Source organism: Meles meles, chromosome 17 (assembly GCF_922984935.1).
Source record: "Meles meles chromosome 17, mMelMel3.1 paternal haplotype, whole genome shotgun sequence".
NCBI classification, from domain to species: Eukaryota; Metazoa; Chordata; class Mammalia; order Carnivora; family Mustelidae; genus Meles; species Meles meles.
Window position 1 is genome coordinate 49926360 of NC_060082.1, and position 18567 is coordinate 49944926.

Below are 18567 nucleotides of genomic sequence, written 5' to 3' on the forward strand. Positions count from 1 at the left end.
CCAGGAGAATGAACAGTTTGAAGACTTCAGAAAGTGAGCCCCAAACTGACAGAGTACGGTTCTGGAAGATATGAAAGGAAATGAGAATGTGATTAATAGGACAGGAGGCAAGACTGCCTTTGAAAAAGAAGCAGAATGAAATTGGAGGGAGGAAAGGTTAGATGGAAACGTGCTAAAAGAATCTGGAGTGGTGTGGGGTGAAGAGCTATCAAGAGAATTCACAGATGCACTCACTACATCACTTTCAGAGATAGAGTAGGAGATCAGATCACTGTCTGAACATAGGAGGTAAATAAACTGAAGAGAATGGTGAATATCTGGGATAATTACAAAATTAATAGGAAAGGGAACCTTACCAAAGGCAAAGAAAATAATTGAGAAAAAGTTATGCAAGCCATATGGATTAGACACAATGGAAAAATTAATATGAAAATACAGCTAGCCTTAATGATGGCAGGTCCTATTTACTTGTAAGGAAATCAGGATAAGGTGGAAGATAACAGACAGATGACTTCAAATACGCTATGGCTGAGTACAAGGATAAAGATAACATGCTTACAGTTCAACTAGAGAAAGAGAAGAGTCCATGGGAATGAGGGAGAAGACAGTGTTCAGGGCTGTATCCCTAACACCTAGAGCTGTTCACTAAAATTTTGTTGAATTAATGAATGGTAAAATGTGCATCATACAAGAGGCAATTTTCTGCAACGAAAAGTGATACAGAATAAAAAAGGTCTGAATGTGGGTTTCCTACATATTAGTAGTGGTATGCTGGAGCTTCTTCCCAAGAAACTCCATTTCCTCATCTGTAGAAAAGGGAAACAAACTCCCTTTCAGAGCTGCTATGAGAAATAAACAAGACAACCAGTAAGTTCCATAGAAGAACCTAACTGAAAACTCCAAGAGGGAGGACTATAATCTGATTATAACACCAACACTTCGGTGAATACCGATTTACTTTTGCTAATCTGGTTTCTGACATGGGATCCTTTCTGAAGCAGAACAGGGGGCTGAAGACGAAAACATTCCAAGATGGGGGTCAAAAATCCTGTCATCTACTGTCATCTGCCATATAATGCTAAAGGACAATAGAAAGGGAAACTGTTTATATATCATGACGACCAAGTTCTTAGTATGTACAAAAAATGAAACCAGAGGGAGATAGATCCAAGTTACAAAACAGTGGTTTTTTTTTTTTTTTTGCTTTTCTCCAGACAGTAGTTTTGATTACATAACTTAATCAGATACATTTTAAATATTGGACCTGATAATAGATCAAGCAAATGACAAAATACAGCAATGTTATAATAATGGATTATAGACTCTACACTCCTCTGTTAAGAATTAACAGCTTAATAATAAGAGTTCAAGCATTTAGTATTTGCCAGATGCTGTTTACATGCTTTCGTATTTTATTAAATTTTTAATTCACGCAACAAATCTATCAGGTAAGTACTGAGTTTATCCCCATAATGGACAAGGAAACAGGGGCACAGAGTGGTTAAATAATTTGCCAAAAGTCACACAACTAGAAAGTGGCAGAGCTTAGTTAGGTTCCACCTATAGTCTGTTTCCAGAGTTCTTAAGCACTGCACAGCAAAGCAAGTCTGGAATGGACTGGCTACAGGTGTCATTGTCATGGTTATCAACTTCTAGGGGCAACAACTACTTCTCATTTAAAAGCTACGTCTCTGAGATCAGACACCTTCACACATTCTGTCATTATAAGTGTCATTACAAGCTGCTGTGACAACAGTTTCTAACTCACCCTGTGCTTAGAGAGGGCTTCTCTAGCATGCGATCATAGACCTATCTCTATAGGCCTCTGGGAGGCTCGACTGTATCCATGGAGACAGAGAGAAGTAAGTAAGAGCTGATGCTCCCTGCACTCAAATGAACTGTTATATATGAAACCCAAAACACAGAAATTAACATACTAAAGGACGATCTATAAGATGGATCACATGATCCTAATGACCCAATGCTTATCATGAATATTCAGAGACCTCATATATAAACAGAAAAATGTCTTCTATTTATGTTAGTCAATGTTTTAAAAATTTCCTTCAACTACAAGATATAAATGCTCATGACAAAGGAAACATATGCCAAAGTTCGCATGAAGCCACATAAATTAAAAATAAATAAATAAATCTTAGCATCCCCATCTCTCATCCTGGCCTATAGCAAATGCTTCGCAAAGTCTCTAACTCTTCCGGTACTGCTCACAGAATATGCATACTTTAACATACATCTCTAAAAGGAATACAAACATGTAGAAATCCCTTGTAATTTTTATCCTACCTAATATTACTTGATTTCAGATGCTCCTCTGATTTCAAGTTTCCGGTCCTCATCTGGGACTTAAATGAAACGTTTTCTCCCACAATGACTATCTGCAAGAACATCCAATTTCTCATAAGGTAGAATGGTTTAAGACATTCTAGACAGAGGAGAGGAGGAAAATATGAGTTAACCCACAATAACAGAGAACTCCTTTGAAAAAAAATTAAATTATTTTCTCTTTATTTGAAATGATTTAATGTCAAAGTCAAATGAAAAATACTTTTTTCTTTCTGTATTTTCTTAGAATACACATTTTAATACGCTGTTTTGTATATTTCTAACATTCTAGTTTTAGATCTAAGTATTACCTAATCTCCCTCTCTGAAAGCTGACTGATCTCTATAAGGCAAACAAATACCAGTTACCCAGCAGGGTTTTTGTAGTTCCAAGGTGAGAGTGCTCTGTAGAATACAGAAGCAGATGGCTGGTGTGAACTATACTGTTTACCAATGGAACAACATGTAAAGCAATTAAACCACAATTATAGGTGGTATGAATGATGTTTAAATTCTAAGGTCAACCAAAAAAATCAGGTTTTTCAATCTTTATTCACTCACTGAACAACGATTTGGTCATGTCTATGTACGATATATTGTGAAGGACTGGGTATACAATAATGAAAAAAACAAACATGGTGCCTTCCATGGATTTAAAATATAATGTAGACATAGATCCACAAGGACAGAGGAGGCAATAAAGGGTAGTGATTAAAAGCATGGGTGTGTGTGTCACACAGTCTGCATTTAATGGCATGCTGGGAGTAAGTCAAGCCGCAGAAAAACATAGCAAAATTTCTTAGGGACATCAATTTCACTCAAAGAAATGAACAAAGTTAAGTAAATATTATTGGCTGCTGATAACTGCTTACACTTACAATTACTATGTGGCAGATTCTGTGCTAAATGTTCTACACACATGATCTCAAAGAATGGGAGTGTAATGTAGTAGTTAAGTATAGTCTTATATTCAGACTGTGCATTCAAACCAAGCTCTGCCAACAACGAGCTGTGTAACCTAGGAAAATCACTTCTCTATGCCCTAGTTTTGTTAGAAGTTAAGAAGGAGAAAAGTAAATGTACCTACCTCAGTGAGATGTTTTGAGGAATAAATGAGAGAACAGAAATAAAGCACTTAGGACTGTTCCTTGTAAGCCCTCAAAAATATCAGGTATTTTTGTCATTGTTATTGTTACAGTTATTCGTCCTCCCAACAATCCTAACATGTAAGTGCTATTATTATTCTCATTCTATAAATTAGGGAACTGAAGCTAAGAACTCACACTAATCAATTCTAGAATAAAAGACAAGGTTATTCATAATATTTAACAACAGAACACAAGTCTTAAGAGAAATTTCAAACATACAGGAGATCCGTGTGGACTTCGTCCCCTCACTTCGAAAGCAGGTGTTCAACCTCCAGTGACTTTAGTTGTACTTTAGTGGAAGACTGAGAAAATATATGATAAAACCCAAGCTCCTCAGCATAGTATGTGAGGTCCCACAGGTCCCCGCTTTATACTTTATGACCTAATAAAACTAAATTATTTTTATTTCTTAGCTATTTTGTTCCTCAGTATCTCTACTCATGCTCTTTCACTCCACCTGGAATGCCGTCCTCCTTCCCTCCTTACCTGGTTAACTCCTTCTCTTATTTAAAACTCAGCAACTCCTTTGGCTTGGCCAAGTACTCTCAGTGCATCTTAACGCCCACCTCTATCTCAGCACCCAGCGCTATGAGGAAGCTACTTCCTCCACTTGAGACTATTCTGCGCGACTCTGTATACCTGGTGCCTAGCTATGCCTGCCAAACTAAAGTGTATGAAGCAAATTTATGTTAATTTGGACTACGTGGTCTCTCAAAAGGCCAAGACACTAAAAATTCGGTTTCTCAAAAGTAGTCTCAAAAGTCTTCCAGGAAAACAATTTCTAAGGTTTTTTTCACCCGATAACCAGGAATAACATACTTCCTTCTAGGTTCAGAAAATCTACTATTTTTTACAGTCAGTTAGAAAAATCCATGATCGTTTTCTTGGCTATCTGAAATTCAGATTGTTTTCCACACACTGGGATCTACAGAGTACATACAATACAGTACACATCTGTATAGAAATACAAAATCTGAGGGTGGCTCAGTGGGTTAAAGCCTCTGCCTTTGGCTCCGGTCATGATCCCAGGGTCATGGAATCGAGCCCTACATCGGGTTCTCTGCTCAAGCGGGGAGCCTGCTTCCTCCTCTATCTCTCTCTGCCTGCCTCTCTGCCTACTTGTGATCTCTGTCAAATAAATAAAATCTTAAAAAAAAAAAAAAAAAGAAAGAAATACAAAATCTGAGAGAGGCCTGGGTGGCTCAGTCGGTTAAGCATCTGTCTTTGGCTCAGGTCATGATCTCAGGGTCCCAGGATCAAACCAGAATCTGGCTCCATGCTCAAGGGGAGTGTGCTTCTTCCTCAGCCCCCTCCCTTGCTAGTTGTACACATGCGCTCTCTCTCAAATAAATAAATCTTAAAGGAAACAAAAAGAAAGATAAAATTTGAAACCTCCATAGAATATGGATAAAGTCAATACCCCAAGTGCGCTGAACAAGAAATCAAGGTTAAGGCTAATAGAATTTAAATTAAAAAAAAAAAAAGAAAAGAAATTTAGAGTAAACCATCAACAATTGGAAGGCTATTTCCTCCTCATCTCAATTTCTATATTAGATGAGATATGCCAAAACAATGGTTTTCAACTCTACCGAACCCAATGCCTTTGGAGAAAAAAAAAATGCATTCTATGTAACAACTCTGTACCTTATGGAAATAAAACACAAGATAATATTATACTATTTATTTTATACAGAAAAAATGAAAACTAAATGCCTTTTAGGGTAAAAAAAAAAGGAAAAATAAAGGAAAGCAATTTTTAAAAAAGATTTATTTATTTGAGAGACAGAGAGAGCATGAGTGGGAGGGTCAGAGGAAGAATGAGACAGAACCTCAAACAAACTCAACACCAAGCAGAGAGCCCAATGCAGGGCTTCATCTCACAACGCTGAGATCAGGACCTAAGCTGAAACTGAGAGCAGGATGTTCAATAGACTGTGACACTCGGGTGCCCAAAAGGAAAGCCATTTTTAATAAAATTAGTATCTGAAAATATAAAAGATCAGGTAAGACTACTTTTGAAGACATAATAAAGTAAATGCTTGCACATACTTATAATGGTAAGAGAAGGTTAACAGAATACCAAAGACAGAAAAACAAAAGCTAAAATATGAGTAGATTCTAGAATCAAAATACATATTAATGTAGTAACAGTCCAGATTCATTGGAAAGGACAATAAGAGAAAAAATGACATCAGGGCAACACAAGACAAAGTACAGAGTTGATCCGAAGTAAACAAGTATGTGACTATACACTTGGAGAGGAGACATGGAACAAAAATTAAATTAAAAAAAAAAAAAGAGCAAACAGCCTTTATATAATGTGAAACACTATACTAGTTAAAGTTAAGCAAAAGTAAAGTACTACTTCCTGATGTGGAATGGGGGATGATATGCAAAATGGACAAGTTAACTAACTCAGCTAGCAACAAGATACCATCTGACTTAACTAAATCAAAGAATCTAGGCATGCCTGGGCGCTCAGTCAGTTGAATGTCTGCCTTTCGCTAGGATCATGATTCCGGGTCCTGGGAAAAAAATCCCAGATTTGGCTCCTTGCTCAGCAGGAAACCTGCTTCTCCTTTTGCCTGCTGCTCCCCCTACTTGTGCTCTCTCTCTGACAAATAAATAAAATCTTTAAAAATATATAGATATAAATTATTATAGTACATATAGTACTCTCTACTTCTTTTTTTTTTTTTTTTTAAAGTAGATAATTCTTTTACACTGCTACTTTGATTTATTTATTTGACAGACAGAGATCACAAGTAGGCAGAGAGGCAGGCACAGAGAGACAGGAGGAAGCAGGCTGTCCGCAGAGCAGAGAGCCCGATGCGGGGCTCGATCCCAGAACCCTGGGATCATGACCTGAGCCGAAGGCAGAGGCTTTAACCCACTGAGCCACCCAGGCGCCCCAGTACTCTCTACTTCTACATGGTTTCTGAAATTAAAAATATACAGAAGTCAAAACTGATTTTTCTACCAAAAAAACATTATTTAGCCCATACTTCCAGACATCAGTTTTAGCTAGTCATGTTCCTTACTATTTTCCTATCTTCAGAAAGGGGTGGTATATTAAAATCAAGTAATTTAACTGGATACAGATCATGGAAGGCATATGGAAGATTGTTATATTAATGGCCCCCAATGAATCACACACCACCTGGAATCTGTACCCTTATAAATCTCTTCACATACTGACCATAGGCTGAACATGTGACTTACTTTGGCCAACTGGACTTCACCAAATATAACAGAAAGAGGTTGATAAGCACTTGTGCATTTGAGCCTGACCTTTTGCTAACACCATCATCATGTTACAAAGCCAAGGACGACAGACCACTTGGAACAAGGAGACCCAGTTTTCCCACCTATCACAGTCATCTCAGTTGAGGGTCCAGATAGTTGAGTAAGGTTGTCTTGGGCCATTCAGGTCAGGCTGAGCCACTGGCTGATGAGTCATCCAACAGAATTAACTGGCTTGGTCCAGTAGAAAGCAATATAGACAGCTTGTCATCAGACTTTGACCAACAACATTTTACTGAGTGAAGGGAAAAAGGTGGGGGGGATAAAAAAATGATTCCTGGCCAGCTAGAAGAGTGGATTAGCCATTTACTAACAAAAGGAAGATGATACAAGTAGGTATATGGAGAAGAGTCCATTTTGGGACAAGAGTGCTTGGCACATGGTATTATAATAAGCTCTTGCTATTGTGCTTGATAACAATGGTAATTCTGAGATGGTTATTATACATCCAAGGGAATGAACTGACAGGTAGTTAGAGTCTGGGGTTTAAAGGAAAGGTCTGGACTACAGATATTCATTCGGGAGTCATCAGTGTACAGGCATACTTGTTTTATTGTGCTTTGCTTTACTGTGCTTCACAGATGCTGCATCTTTTAACAATAGAAGGTCTGTGGCAACCCTGTGTCCAGGAAGTCTATTGGTACCCTTTTTCCAATAGCATTTGCTCACTTCATGTCTCTGTATCACATTTTTGTAATTCTCACTATATTTCAAATTGTTTCATAATATTATTATTACACTTGTTATGATATTCTGTGATCAGTGATTTTTGACGTTATTGCAACTGTTTGGGGGCACCACAAACCATTCCCATATAAGACAGCGAACTTAATCGATGAATGTTGTGTGCGTTCTGACTGCTCCACCAACCGGCCTTGGGCTTCCCTATTACCTGAGACACAGTACTGAAATTACGCCTATTAATAACTCTACTATGGCCCCCTAAGTGTTCAAGTGAAAAGAGTCACATGTCTCTTTTTAAATCAAAAGCTAGAAATTATTAAGCTTAGTGAGGAAGGCACAATGAAAGCCTAGACAGGCCTCTTGCACAAAACAGCCAACTTTTACTCTCAAAGCAAAAAGTTCTTGAAGGAAATGAAAAGTTGTGCTTCAGCAAAGACAGAAGAGATAAAAGGAGCCTTACTACTGATTTGGAGAAAGTCTGAGTGGTCTAAGCAAATTGAGCTGGCCACAACCTTCCATTAAGCCAAAGCCTAACCCAGGGCAAGGCCTTAACTCTCTTCAATTCTATGCAGACTGAGAGAGGTGAGGAAGCTGCAGAAGAAAAACCTGAAAGCTAGCAGCGGTTGGTTCTTGAGGTTTCAGGAGAGAAGCCATCTCCATAAAGTAGAAGTATGAGGTGTAGGAGCAGGTGCTGATAGAAAAGCCGCACCGAGTTATCCAGAAGACGTAGCTAAGATAATTCATGGAGGCGGCTAAACAACAGACTTTCCGTGTAGACCAAACGATCTTGTATGGGAAGAAAATGCCATCCAGGACTTTCACAGCTAGAGAGAAGTTAATGCCTGGTTTCATAATTTCAAAGTACAGGCTGACTCTCTTGTTAAGGGATAATGCAGAGGCAACTTTAAGTTGAAGCCAATGCTCATTATCCATCCCCAAAACCCTAGGGCCCTTAAAACTATGCTACATCTCCTCTGCCTGTGTGCTCTATGAACGAAATACCAAAGCCTGGATGACAGCACATCTGTTTACAACACCATTTACTGCTATTTTAAACCACTGAAACCTACTGCTTAGAAAGAAGGAGTCCTCTCAAAATATTACTGTGCAGTAATAATAACACACCTGGTCACCTAAGAACTCCAATAGAGATGGACAAGATTAATGTTGTTTTCATGCCTGCTGACACAACCATCTTTTCTGTAGCCCATGGATCAAAGAGTAATTTAGATTTTCAAGACTTTGTATTTAAAAAATACATTTCAGGGGCACCTGGGTGGCTCAGCTGGTTAAGTGTCTGCCTTTATTCAGGTCATGATCCCAGGGTCCTGGGATTAACCCTAGCATTGGGCTTCCTGCTCAGCAGGGAGCCTACTTCTCCTACTGCTTGTACTATCTCACACTCTCTGCCAAATAAATAAATAAAATCTTAAAAATAAATAAAAATTATTTTTTCAGAACACTGTAGCTGCCACTGACAGTGATTCCTCTGATGGATCTGGGCAAAGTCAACTGAAAACCTTCTGGAAAGGATTCCCAATTCTTGATGCCATTAAAAGCATTCAAGATTCATCGGAAGAGGTCAAAATATCAACATTTACAGCATTTGGGAAGAAGCTGATTCCAACCCTCATGGATGACTTTGAGGAGCTCAAGACTTCAGTGGAGGAAGTGACTGCAGACGTGGGGGAAAGACAATGAAAATTACATGGAGCCTGAAGATGTGAGTGAATTGCTACAATCCACTGATAAAGCTTGAATGGATGAGGAGTTTCTTCTTATGGGTGAGCAAAGAAAGTAGTTTTTTGAGATGGACTCTACTCCTGGTGAAGATGCTTTGAAGACCGTTGAAATGACAAGAAAGGATTTAGAATATTACATAAACTTAGCTGATAAAGAAACTACAGGGTTTGAGAGGGTTGACTCCAATTTTGGAGGAAGTTCTACTGTAGATAAAATGCCATCAAACAGCATTGCATGCCACAGAGAACTCATCTGGAAAAAAGTCAGTTGATATGGTAGACTTCACTGCCTTAATTTTTTTTCTTTAAAGAATCATTTTTTTAAAAGATTTTATTATTTGACACAGAGAGAGCACAAGCAGGGGAGCAGTAAGCAGAGGGAGATGGAGAAGCAGGCTTCCCACAGAGCAGGAGGCCTGATGCAGGGCTCGATCCCAGGATACCGGGATTAGGACCTGAGCTGAAGGCAGACGCTCAATTGACTGAGCCATCCAGGCGCCCCTTCATTGCCTTATTTTTAAAAATTGTATTTACAACTCTGTATCATATTTATAAAATCAAATTACCAGTTCACCGGACAACAGACCCCAAGAAGTTAAACGAGTTCATATCAAATCTGGCTCATATCAATTATATAAAAAATATGTGAAGAAATGACAGAATAGCTTTCAAATTTGATGAGTTATAATCCCAGAGATCTAAGAAGCTCAACAAATCTTGAGCATTTAAACACAAAGGAAGGGCGCCTGGGTGGCTCAGTGGGTTAAGCCGCTGCCTTCAGCTCAGGTCATGATCTCAGGGTCCTGGGATCGAGTCCCGCATCAGGCTCTCTGCTCAGCAGCAAGCCTGCTTTCCTCTCTCTCTCTGCCTGCCTCTCTGTCTACCTGTGCTCTCTCTCTGTCAAATAAATAAATAAAATCTTTAAAAAAAAAAATTTAAAAAAAAATTAAAAATAAATAAATAAATAAATAAACACAAAGGAAGACCATAGAAAGACACTGTAATCAAATGGCTGAAATTCAAAATAAAAAGAAAATTTTCAGAGCAGGGAGAGAAAAAGGATCCATTATATAAGGAAGAATAAAGATAAGACTAATGCCTATATTCTCAGAAAAAAAAATGTAAGCCAAAAAATAATGAAGTAATAGCTTCAAAATATTGGGAGGGGGAGAAGGATAAGCCCTTATCAAACCTATAATCATATATCCAGCAAAAATACCCTTTAAAACTGTATGTGAAATAAGGACAATTTCAGAAACACAGAAGCTGAGGAAATTTGATGCCAGAAGATCAATACCATAAGGAATATTTTAAAAAGGAAGTTCTTGAGGCTAGAAAGAAAGATACCACACAGAAACCTGGAACTACACAAAGAGGTAAGGAATGCCAGAAATGAAAAATATGTAAGTAAATATAAAATAATGTTTTTCTCCTTGTTTTGTAATTTCCTTAAAAGTTAACTAACTTTTGGGGTACCTGGGTGGCTCAGTTGTTAAACATCTGCCTTCAGCTCGGGTCATGATCCCAGGGTCCTGGGATCGAGTTCCACATCGGGCTCCCTGCTCAGCGGGAAGCCTGCTTCTCCCTCCCCCACTCCCCTGGCTTGTGTTCCCTCTCCTGCAGTCTAATAAATAAATAAAATCTTAAAAAAAAAAAAAAAGTTAACTAACTTTTAAACAAAAATAACATGTAGTCTAGGGTTTAAAACAAATAATGGGGAAAAAAAGGGGGTGGGGGTGCCCAGCTGGCCCACTTGGAAGAGCATGCAATTCTTGATATCAGGATCTTGAGTTCAAGCCCCATGCTGAGTACAGATTACTAAAAAAGCTAAATAAATAAAAAATAAATGACTTTAAAACAAAATAAAAAAGAGGGCACCTGGGTGGCTCAGCAGGTTAAGCATCTGACTCTTGACTTTGACTCATGTAATTATGTCAGGGTTGTGAGATCAAAGCCTGCATCAGACCCTGCACTGGGCATGGAGTCTGCTTAAGATTCTCTCTCTCCCTCCATCTCTGCCCCTCCCCCAAAACAAACAAACCAACAAAATAAAAATGAAAATGTAACAGTACAAACAAAAGGAGAGGGAGATGGAATTACACCACTTAAGATTTTATATTATACTTAAAGTGGTATATAAAAATGCATATTATAAACCCCAGAGAAACCAAAAGAGGATTATTAGAGGATAATTAGAGGATACCTAATAAGCAGGAGAAATAAAAAGAGACAGAGAAAAGAAAAGTAGATAAATCTACAATTATTTGGAGAGTTCAAAACTCCTCTCTCAATAACTGACAGAAAACTAGGGAGAGGGCGCCTGGGTGGCTCAGTGGGTTAAGCCGCTACCTCCGGCTCAGGTAATGATCTCAGGGTCCTGGGATCGAGTCCCGCATCAGGCTCTCTGCTCAGCAGGGAGCCTGCTTCTCTCTCTCTCTCTCTCTGCCTGCCTCTCTGCCTACTTGTGATCTCTGTCAAATAAATAAATAAAATCTTTAAAAAAAAAAAAAAGAAAACTAGGCAGAAAGTGGACAGAAAACTAGTAGAATTAGACCAATACTACCAATCAAACATCTAACTGGCATTTCTAAAACACTTTATCCAACAGAAGAATACACGTATTTTTCAAGTGCACATCCATCCAGCAAGAAAGACCAAATGTGAATCACAAAATAAATCTTCAGAAATTTAAAAGAATCAAAACCATGGAACCACCAATCAATACAGAAAGACAGCTGGAAAATTCCTCAACTATTTGGAAAATCTCTTTTTAAAGATTTTATTTATTTATTTGACAGACAGAGATCACAAGTAGGCAGAGGCAGGCAGAGAGAGAGAAGGGAAAGCAGGCTCCCTGCTGAGCAGAGAGCCCGATGTGGGGCTAAATCCCAGGACCCCAGGATCATGACCCGAGCCGAAGGCAGAGGCTTTAACCCACTGAACCACCCAGGCGCCCAAAATAATACATTTCTTAATAATCATGGAGCAAAAGAAGGAATCACAGAGAAAATGGGAAAACCGAATGAAAACGGAAACATAATGTGTAGGATGAAACAAGGCAGTGCTCAGAGAGTTCTTTGTAACTTCAAATGCCTATATGAAAATAAAAAAGGTCTTAAGGCATTAATCTAAGCATCTACCTTAAACTATAAAAGAGTATCTTAAACCAAAGTTAAGTAGAAGAAAATAATGAAAAGCAGAAAACAAATAAAAGCTCACTTTAAAAAGATCAACATAATTCCCACAAAACTAATCTATCGTTAGAATACAATTCCAGTCAAAACCCTAGAAGGTTGTTTTTGGTAGAAACTAACCGACAGGTTGGCTTTAAAATTTATCTGGAAATGGGGAAAAACCTAGAATAACCAAAACAATGTTGCAGAAGAATAAATGTGGGAGAACTTGCACTACCAGATTTCAAACTTTAATGCGGTAATAATCAAAACAGTATAGTATTGGTGTAAGAATAAACATACTGATCAATGGAACAGACCAGAGTACAGAAACGGACTCATCTACTCATGTGGGTAGGTACATGTGTATCAATGTGTCTGTGTGTACAGCCAAATAATGTTTAACAAAAGTGTCAAGGCACTGTAACAGGGAAAAATGTTTTCAATGGTAGTGCTGGTGTAACGAGATAAAAATTTAAAAACTGGAAAAAATTAACTTTAAGTGATACATCACAACACACACAAAAATTAATTCAAAATGGATCACAGACCTAAATCTATAAAATTTCTAGGAGAAAATTTTCACTAGCCCAGGGCAAATAAAGAATTCCATATAGGTAAGAGTCAGTAAAAGAAAAAGTCAGCCGATAAATTGGATTCATTAAAATTTAAAACTCCTGCTCCTCAAAATAATTAAGAAAAGTGAAAAGGCAAGCCAGACTGGGATATATGTGTGTATATACAAACACAAAGGATTTACACTGTAAAAATACTAAGAGAACTCAATAATAAAGCAATCCAACTTTTAAAATGGACTAATGATTTAAACACTATAAAAGAAGATACACAAATGGCCCATTAAGCACATGAAAAGAAGCTCAACATCTTCAGTCATCTGGAAATGTGAATCTACAATAAAATACCAATTCATACTCATTAGAATGATGAAACTCAAAGGACTTCCAATACCAAGTGCTGTAGGTGAGGCTGTGGAAAAGTTAGAATCTTCTACACTGCTGTGAAGTATAAAATGTTACCACTGCTTTGGAAAATAGTTTGGTAATTTCTTGTAAAGTTATACATGCTCTTAGTATTTGCCCTTAGTCTATGCCCTTAGTATATGACCCAACAATTCCATTCCTACAGACTGATCAAAAGAAATGGAAACACGTCCACAAAAGACTTACAGAATGTTCCTAGAAGCTTTATTCACAATAGCAAAAAAATGAGAAACGACCCAAAGGTTCATCAAAAGGTGAAGGGAAAAACAAACTGTAGGATAGCCACACAATGGAATACTTCTCAGCAGCAAAGAGAACTACTGATGCATGCAACAAGTGGACTGATGTAAAAAATACTATATCAAGCAAAAGATTCCAGTCACAGAAGAGTATATACTGTATTGTTTCATTTAAGAAGTTCTAGAACAAGCAAAAGTAAACTATAGTGATACAAATCAGAACAACAACTGCCTGATGCATATAGAGGGTTAGGACATACTGCAAAGGAGTCTGGGACAGTATTTTGGGGGATTTGGAAGTATTCTATATCTTGATCAGGGTGGTGGTTAGAGGGCATATTTTCATAAAGTTCATTAACTGTAGAGTTAAAATGAATGCATTTTGATTACCTCAACTAATTTGATTTATTTATTTTTTAAAAATATTTTTTAGGGGCGCCTGAGTGGCTCAGTGGGTTAAGCCGCTGCCTTCGGCTCAGGTCATGATCTCAGGATCCTGGGATCGAGTCCCGCATGGGGCTCTCTGCTCAGCGGAGAGCCTGCTTCCCTTCCTCTCTCTCTGCCTGCCTCTCTTGTGATTTCTCTCTGTCAAATAAATAAAATCTTTTAAAAAATAAAAAAATAAATAAAAATAAAAATATTTTTTAAAGACTTTATTTATTTGACAGACAGAGAATACAAGCAGGCAGAGCAGTAGGCATAGGGAGAGGGAGAAGCAGGCTCCCCACAAACCAGGGATCCTGATGGGGGGCTCAATCTCATGACCCTGGGATCATGACTTGAGCCGAAGGCAGACACTTAACCGAATGAGCCACCCAGGTGCCCTCAACGTGGTATTTCTTTTTTTTTTTTTAATAATTTTTTTATTTTTTTATAAACATATATTATAACCCCCAGGGGTATAGGTCTGTGAATCGCCAGGTTTACACACAACTAATATGATTTAAAAGTATATGCCCTATGATCATAATCTGATGAAAATGCATTATCTACACACTGCATAAATGCATATTCTACATTCATTAAAAAAAAACAAAAACTGAGGAGCATGAACAGTACTGACGGCAATTTAATACTACAAATTTTCTCAAGAGTTAACAATGACTGCCCAAACTTAGCTTTTTCTCAGTCTTCATACTTCCTGAACTGTAGTGTATTAGCCCTTACTAAAACTTCAAACCATATCAAAATCTCTTTGAAAGCCTCTGAAAATGGTTACTGAACTTGATCCCCATAGTTTCTGATTCAGCAGGTCTGAGATGGGACACAAGATTTTGTATTTCTAATAAGTTCCCAGGTGATACTGATGCTATCAGTCTGGGGACCACACTTTGAGAACTAGTGCATTAAAACCACCCCTTTATTAAGCTTTAAAACTTTCCAGGGGCACATGGGTGACTCAGTCCTTATGTGTCTGCCTTCGGCTCAGGTCCTAATTCCTGGGATCAAGCCCTGCATGGGCCTCCCTGCTCAGTGGGAAGCTGCTTCTCCCGCTCCCCTCCCCCTGCTTGTGTTCCCTCTCTCACTGTCAAATAAATAAATAAAATCTTAAAAAAAAAAAAGAAGAAGAAGAAGAAAAGAAACACCTAGTCATCAGGGAAATGCAAATCAAAACCACAACGAGCTATCACCTCACACCTGTCAGAATGGCTGAAATCAAAAACACAAGAAACAAGAAGTATTGATGGGGATGTGGAGAAAAAAGGAACTCTCATGCACTGTTTGTAGGAATAAAAACTGGTGCAGCTACTGTGGAAAACAGTATGGAAGTTCCTCGAAAAATTAAAAATAGAATTACCACACAATCCAGTGATTCCACTACTGGGTATTTACGCAAAGAACATTAAAACACTAAATCAAAAAGATACATGCATCTCTATGTTTACTGCAGTATTATTTACAGTAGCCAAATTATGGAAATAGTCTAAGGGTCTATGAATGAAGAAAGATATGGTGTATCTTAAAGATACGGTGCACACACACACACACACACACACACACACACACACACAATGGAATACTACTCAGCCATAAAGAAGATTGGACCCTTGACAGTTACAACAACATGGATGGATCTAGAGAGTATAATGCTAAATAAAATAAGTCAGAAAAAGACAAATACCATATGATTTCACTCTTTTGTGGAATTTAAGAAACAGAACAAATGAACAAAGAAAAAAAGAAAGAAACCAAAAAACAGACTCTAGACTATAAAGAACATAATTGATTGTCACCAGAGGGGAGGTAGGTGGGAGGAAGAATGGAAGCTGACCTTATTATCATCTGGTATCTGTTCCCTAATGATCTCACCTGATACCGATACACCTGTATCATTACTTTCCAGCTTGTGGATTCAAGAGTCACCATTACTGAAGACAACTATGAAATCAAACATTTCCAAACCAGCTCACACTATGTCCCCATTCCAACAGCTATTTGGCATCTCTGCATGGATATTTATTAAATATGCACTTCAACACCCATGACTTTATTACCTATTTCCATGAGAAGTGCTACCATTTCCCGACGGCCAACTTCAATATGACTCTCTCTCCCTTCATACATAATCAGTAACCAAAATCCCACTGATTACATTCATGTATTTTCTCTCATAGATGCTTCTCAGTATCCTGATTCAGACTTTCACTGTCTTTTAAATGGATTTTTGGCAGTTTTCTCAAATCATTCCCATGACTTTACTTGCATGAACTTCCCAAGTATATGATATCAAAGAATTCTAAACACATCAATGTCCAGATTGAAAACATTAATTTCCATTTATCCATAACGTTCAAACTAAGCAGTCTGTCAATATCCCCCAATTTAGCTTCCAACCTTATTTCCTTAAACCTCTCCCTTCATGAACTATGCTCCAAATGCCCAAATGCTTCTGATTCTTCCTATGTCTCTCTCTCTCTATATATATGTATATATGTATATATATATATATATATATTTTTTTTTTTTTCCCTCTGCCTGGAACATCCTCCTCCAGTTCACCACAAAATTCTTCTATCTTAGGGAGATGATATGCCCTTCATAAAACCTTTTAAGACATTTCTGTGAGGTCAACCCTTCAATTCCTATCCATTATGGCACATACTACATCCTAACATGTTATTTCTTCAATTAATCTCTGATTTATACTATAACCCCATAACGGCCTTGAAGAGTACCTTATTATCTAGTCTTCCCTGAATAAATGTTGAGTGTAGTTAACAAGATATTATTTGTCTATTTTTAAAGTATATATTAAATAAAAGCCTCAAGGCTACAAATACGATTTCACACAAAAAAATATTCACAGTAAAAATCTTTTGACGGAAACTCCTTATAGTCAATAGAAGGAAATCTAATACTAGTCACATATTTACTATATGTAACCTATTTCTTTCAACTTACAAAAGTAAAAAGCAGAAAACAATGTATTTTAATCTAACATATCTAAAATATTACCCTTTGACATGTAGCCAATATAAAAATTATTGAAGATTTCAAATTCTTTCTCATGCTAAGTTGTCAAACTGTTTCACAATTACAGCACCTATCAATTAAGCAGCTAATTTTTCATCAGAAATATTCGATCTGTATTTAGATTTCTTAAAATGTACTGTTGAAGGTAGATTTACAGAACCAAATTGTTCTCACAACTCAAGCATAAATTCTTAAAACTTAAATTAATTTAAAAAAAACTTTTACTTAAAGGGGTGCCTGGGTGGCTCAGTTGGTTGTCTGACTCTTGATTTTGGCTCAAGTCATCATCTAAGGGTACTGAGACTGAGCCCTACGCTGCTGGGCGTAGAGTCCCCCTAAGATTCTCTCTCTCTTGATCTCAGGGTCCTGGGACCGAGCCCCGCATTGGGCTCTCTGCTCTGCGGGGGGCCCGCTTCCTCCTCTCTCTCTGCCTGCCTCTCTGCCTACTTGTGATCTCTCTCTCTGTCAAATAAATAAATAAAATCTTTAAAAAAAAAAAAAAAAAGATTCTCTCTCTCTTTACTCCCCCTGCTGGCCCTCCCCTTACCTCTTCCCACTCTTAAAAAAAAAAACAACAAAAAAAAACACCCTGAATTATAATACAGCTCCTCAGTCACACCCGCCACATTTCAAGTGCTCAATAACCACAGGTGGCTAGCAGTTACTCTACAGGGCCTTGCAGGTATAAACCACTTGTAAGAGGATCAATTATTTCAGCAATATGAAAGAGAAATATCACAAAAGACTTTTAACTCCTAAAACCATTAAGATTTTAGCAGGGGAGAAACCCTCCAGAGCAACCACTTTGCTTAATAATAGAAGCAAAAAAACAATTTATACCAATAATTTCTTAATATCTCGGGCCTGCTATATCTTAAGACACTATTCTAGGAGCTGGGATATAGCAGTGAAGAAAGTACACAAGGTTCCTGCTATCAAGGAATTTACATTTTATATTAGGGGTTGTGGGAAGAGACAAAAAGCAAATCCATATATAATCTAGTGGGGTTACAGTGTGAAACTGACTGGGGATCAGTTTGGGGAAGGCTCCCCGAGAAAAGTTAGATCCACTCATGGAAGTGTGAGGCCCCTTCCCCACAATGTTCCATTTGCCATCCTTTACCCAGCTCAAGCTGAAAAATGCAGTAAGAATCAGACAACAAGGCCCAGACCAGGGCAGAACAGCTAGGTTTTTTAGTATCCTTGTATTTAACACAATACTTAGTACCCTAGGCACTTTATGTTGCACTGAACAGAATTATGTATTACACACACACACCCAAAAGAATAATATAACCCCTTCTAACTTTGCTATTTGACCCTCTGGTCTCTCCAAGCTTCAATTTCCTATATGAAAAGTTAGAGTTAATTATGCTTATTTTACAGTTTGCGTTATCAGTAAAACAGATAATACATGTGAATGGATGCTGTGAACTCTAAGGCACTATATGAAAAGGAAAA

General features: G+C 37.8%; 1 protein-coding gene across 5 annotated transcripts in view; it reads right to left on the reverse strand.

The window, feature by feature from the left end:
• The window catches only part of SMG7 (SMG7 nonsense mediated mRNA decay factor), a 91844-nt gene that overhangs the window by 55223 nt on the left and 18054 nt on the right, over positions 1 to 18567 (reverse strand). For 4 of the 5 annotated variants that reach the window (XM_045982763.1, XM_045982761.1, XM_045982762.1 and 1 more), the window contains exon 2: positions 2305 to 2443. The exons of the other annotated variant lie outside the window; for it this stretch is intronic. In XM_045982763.1, coding sequence (XP_045838719.1) covers positions 2305 to 2420 — 116 coding nt within the window. In that variant the 5' untranslated portion in view covers positions 2421 to 2443. The remainder of the gene's footprint in view (positions 1 to 2304; positions 2444 to 18567) is intronic. 5 annotated transcript variants of the gene reach the window in all.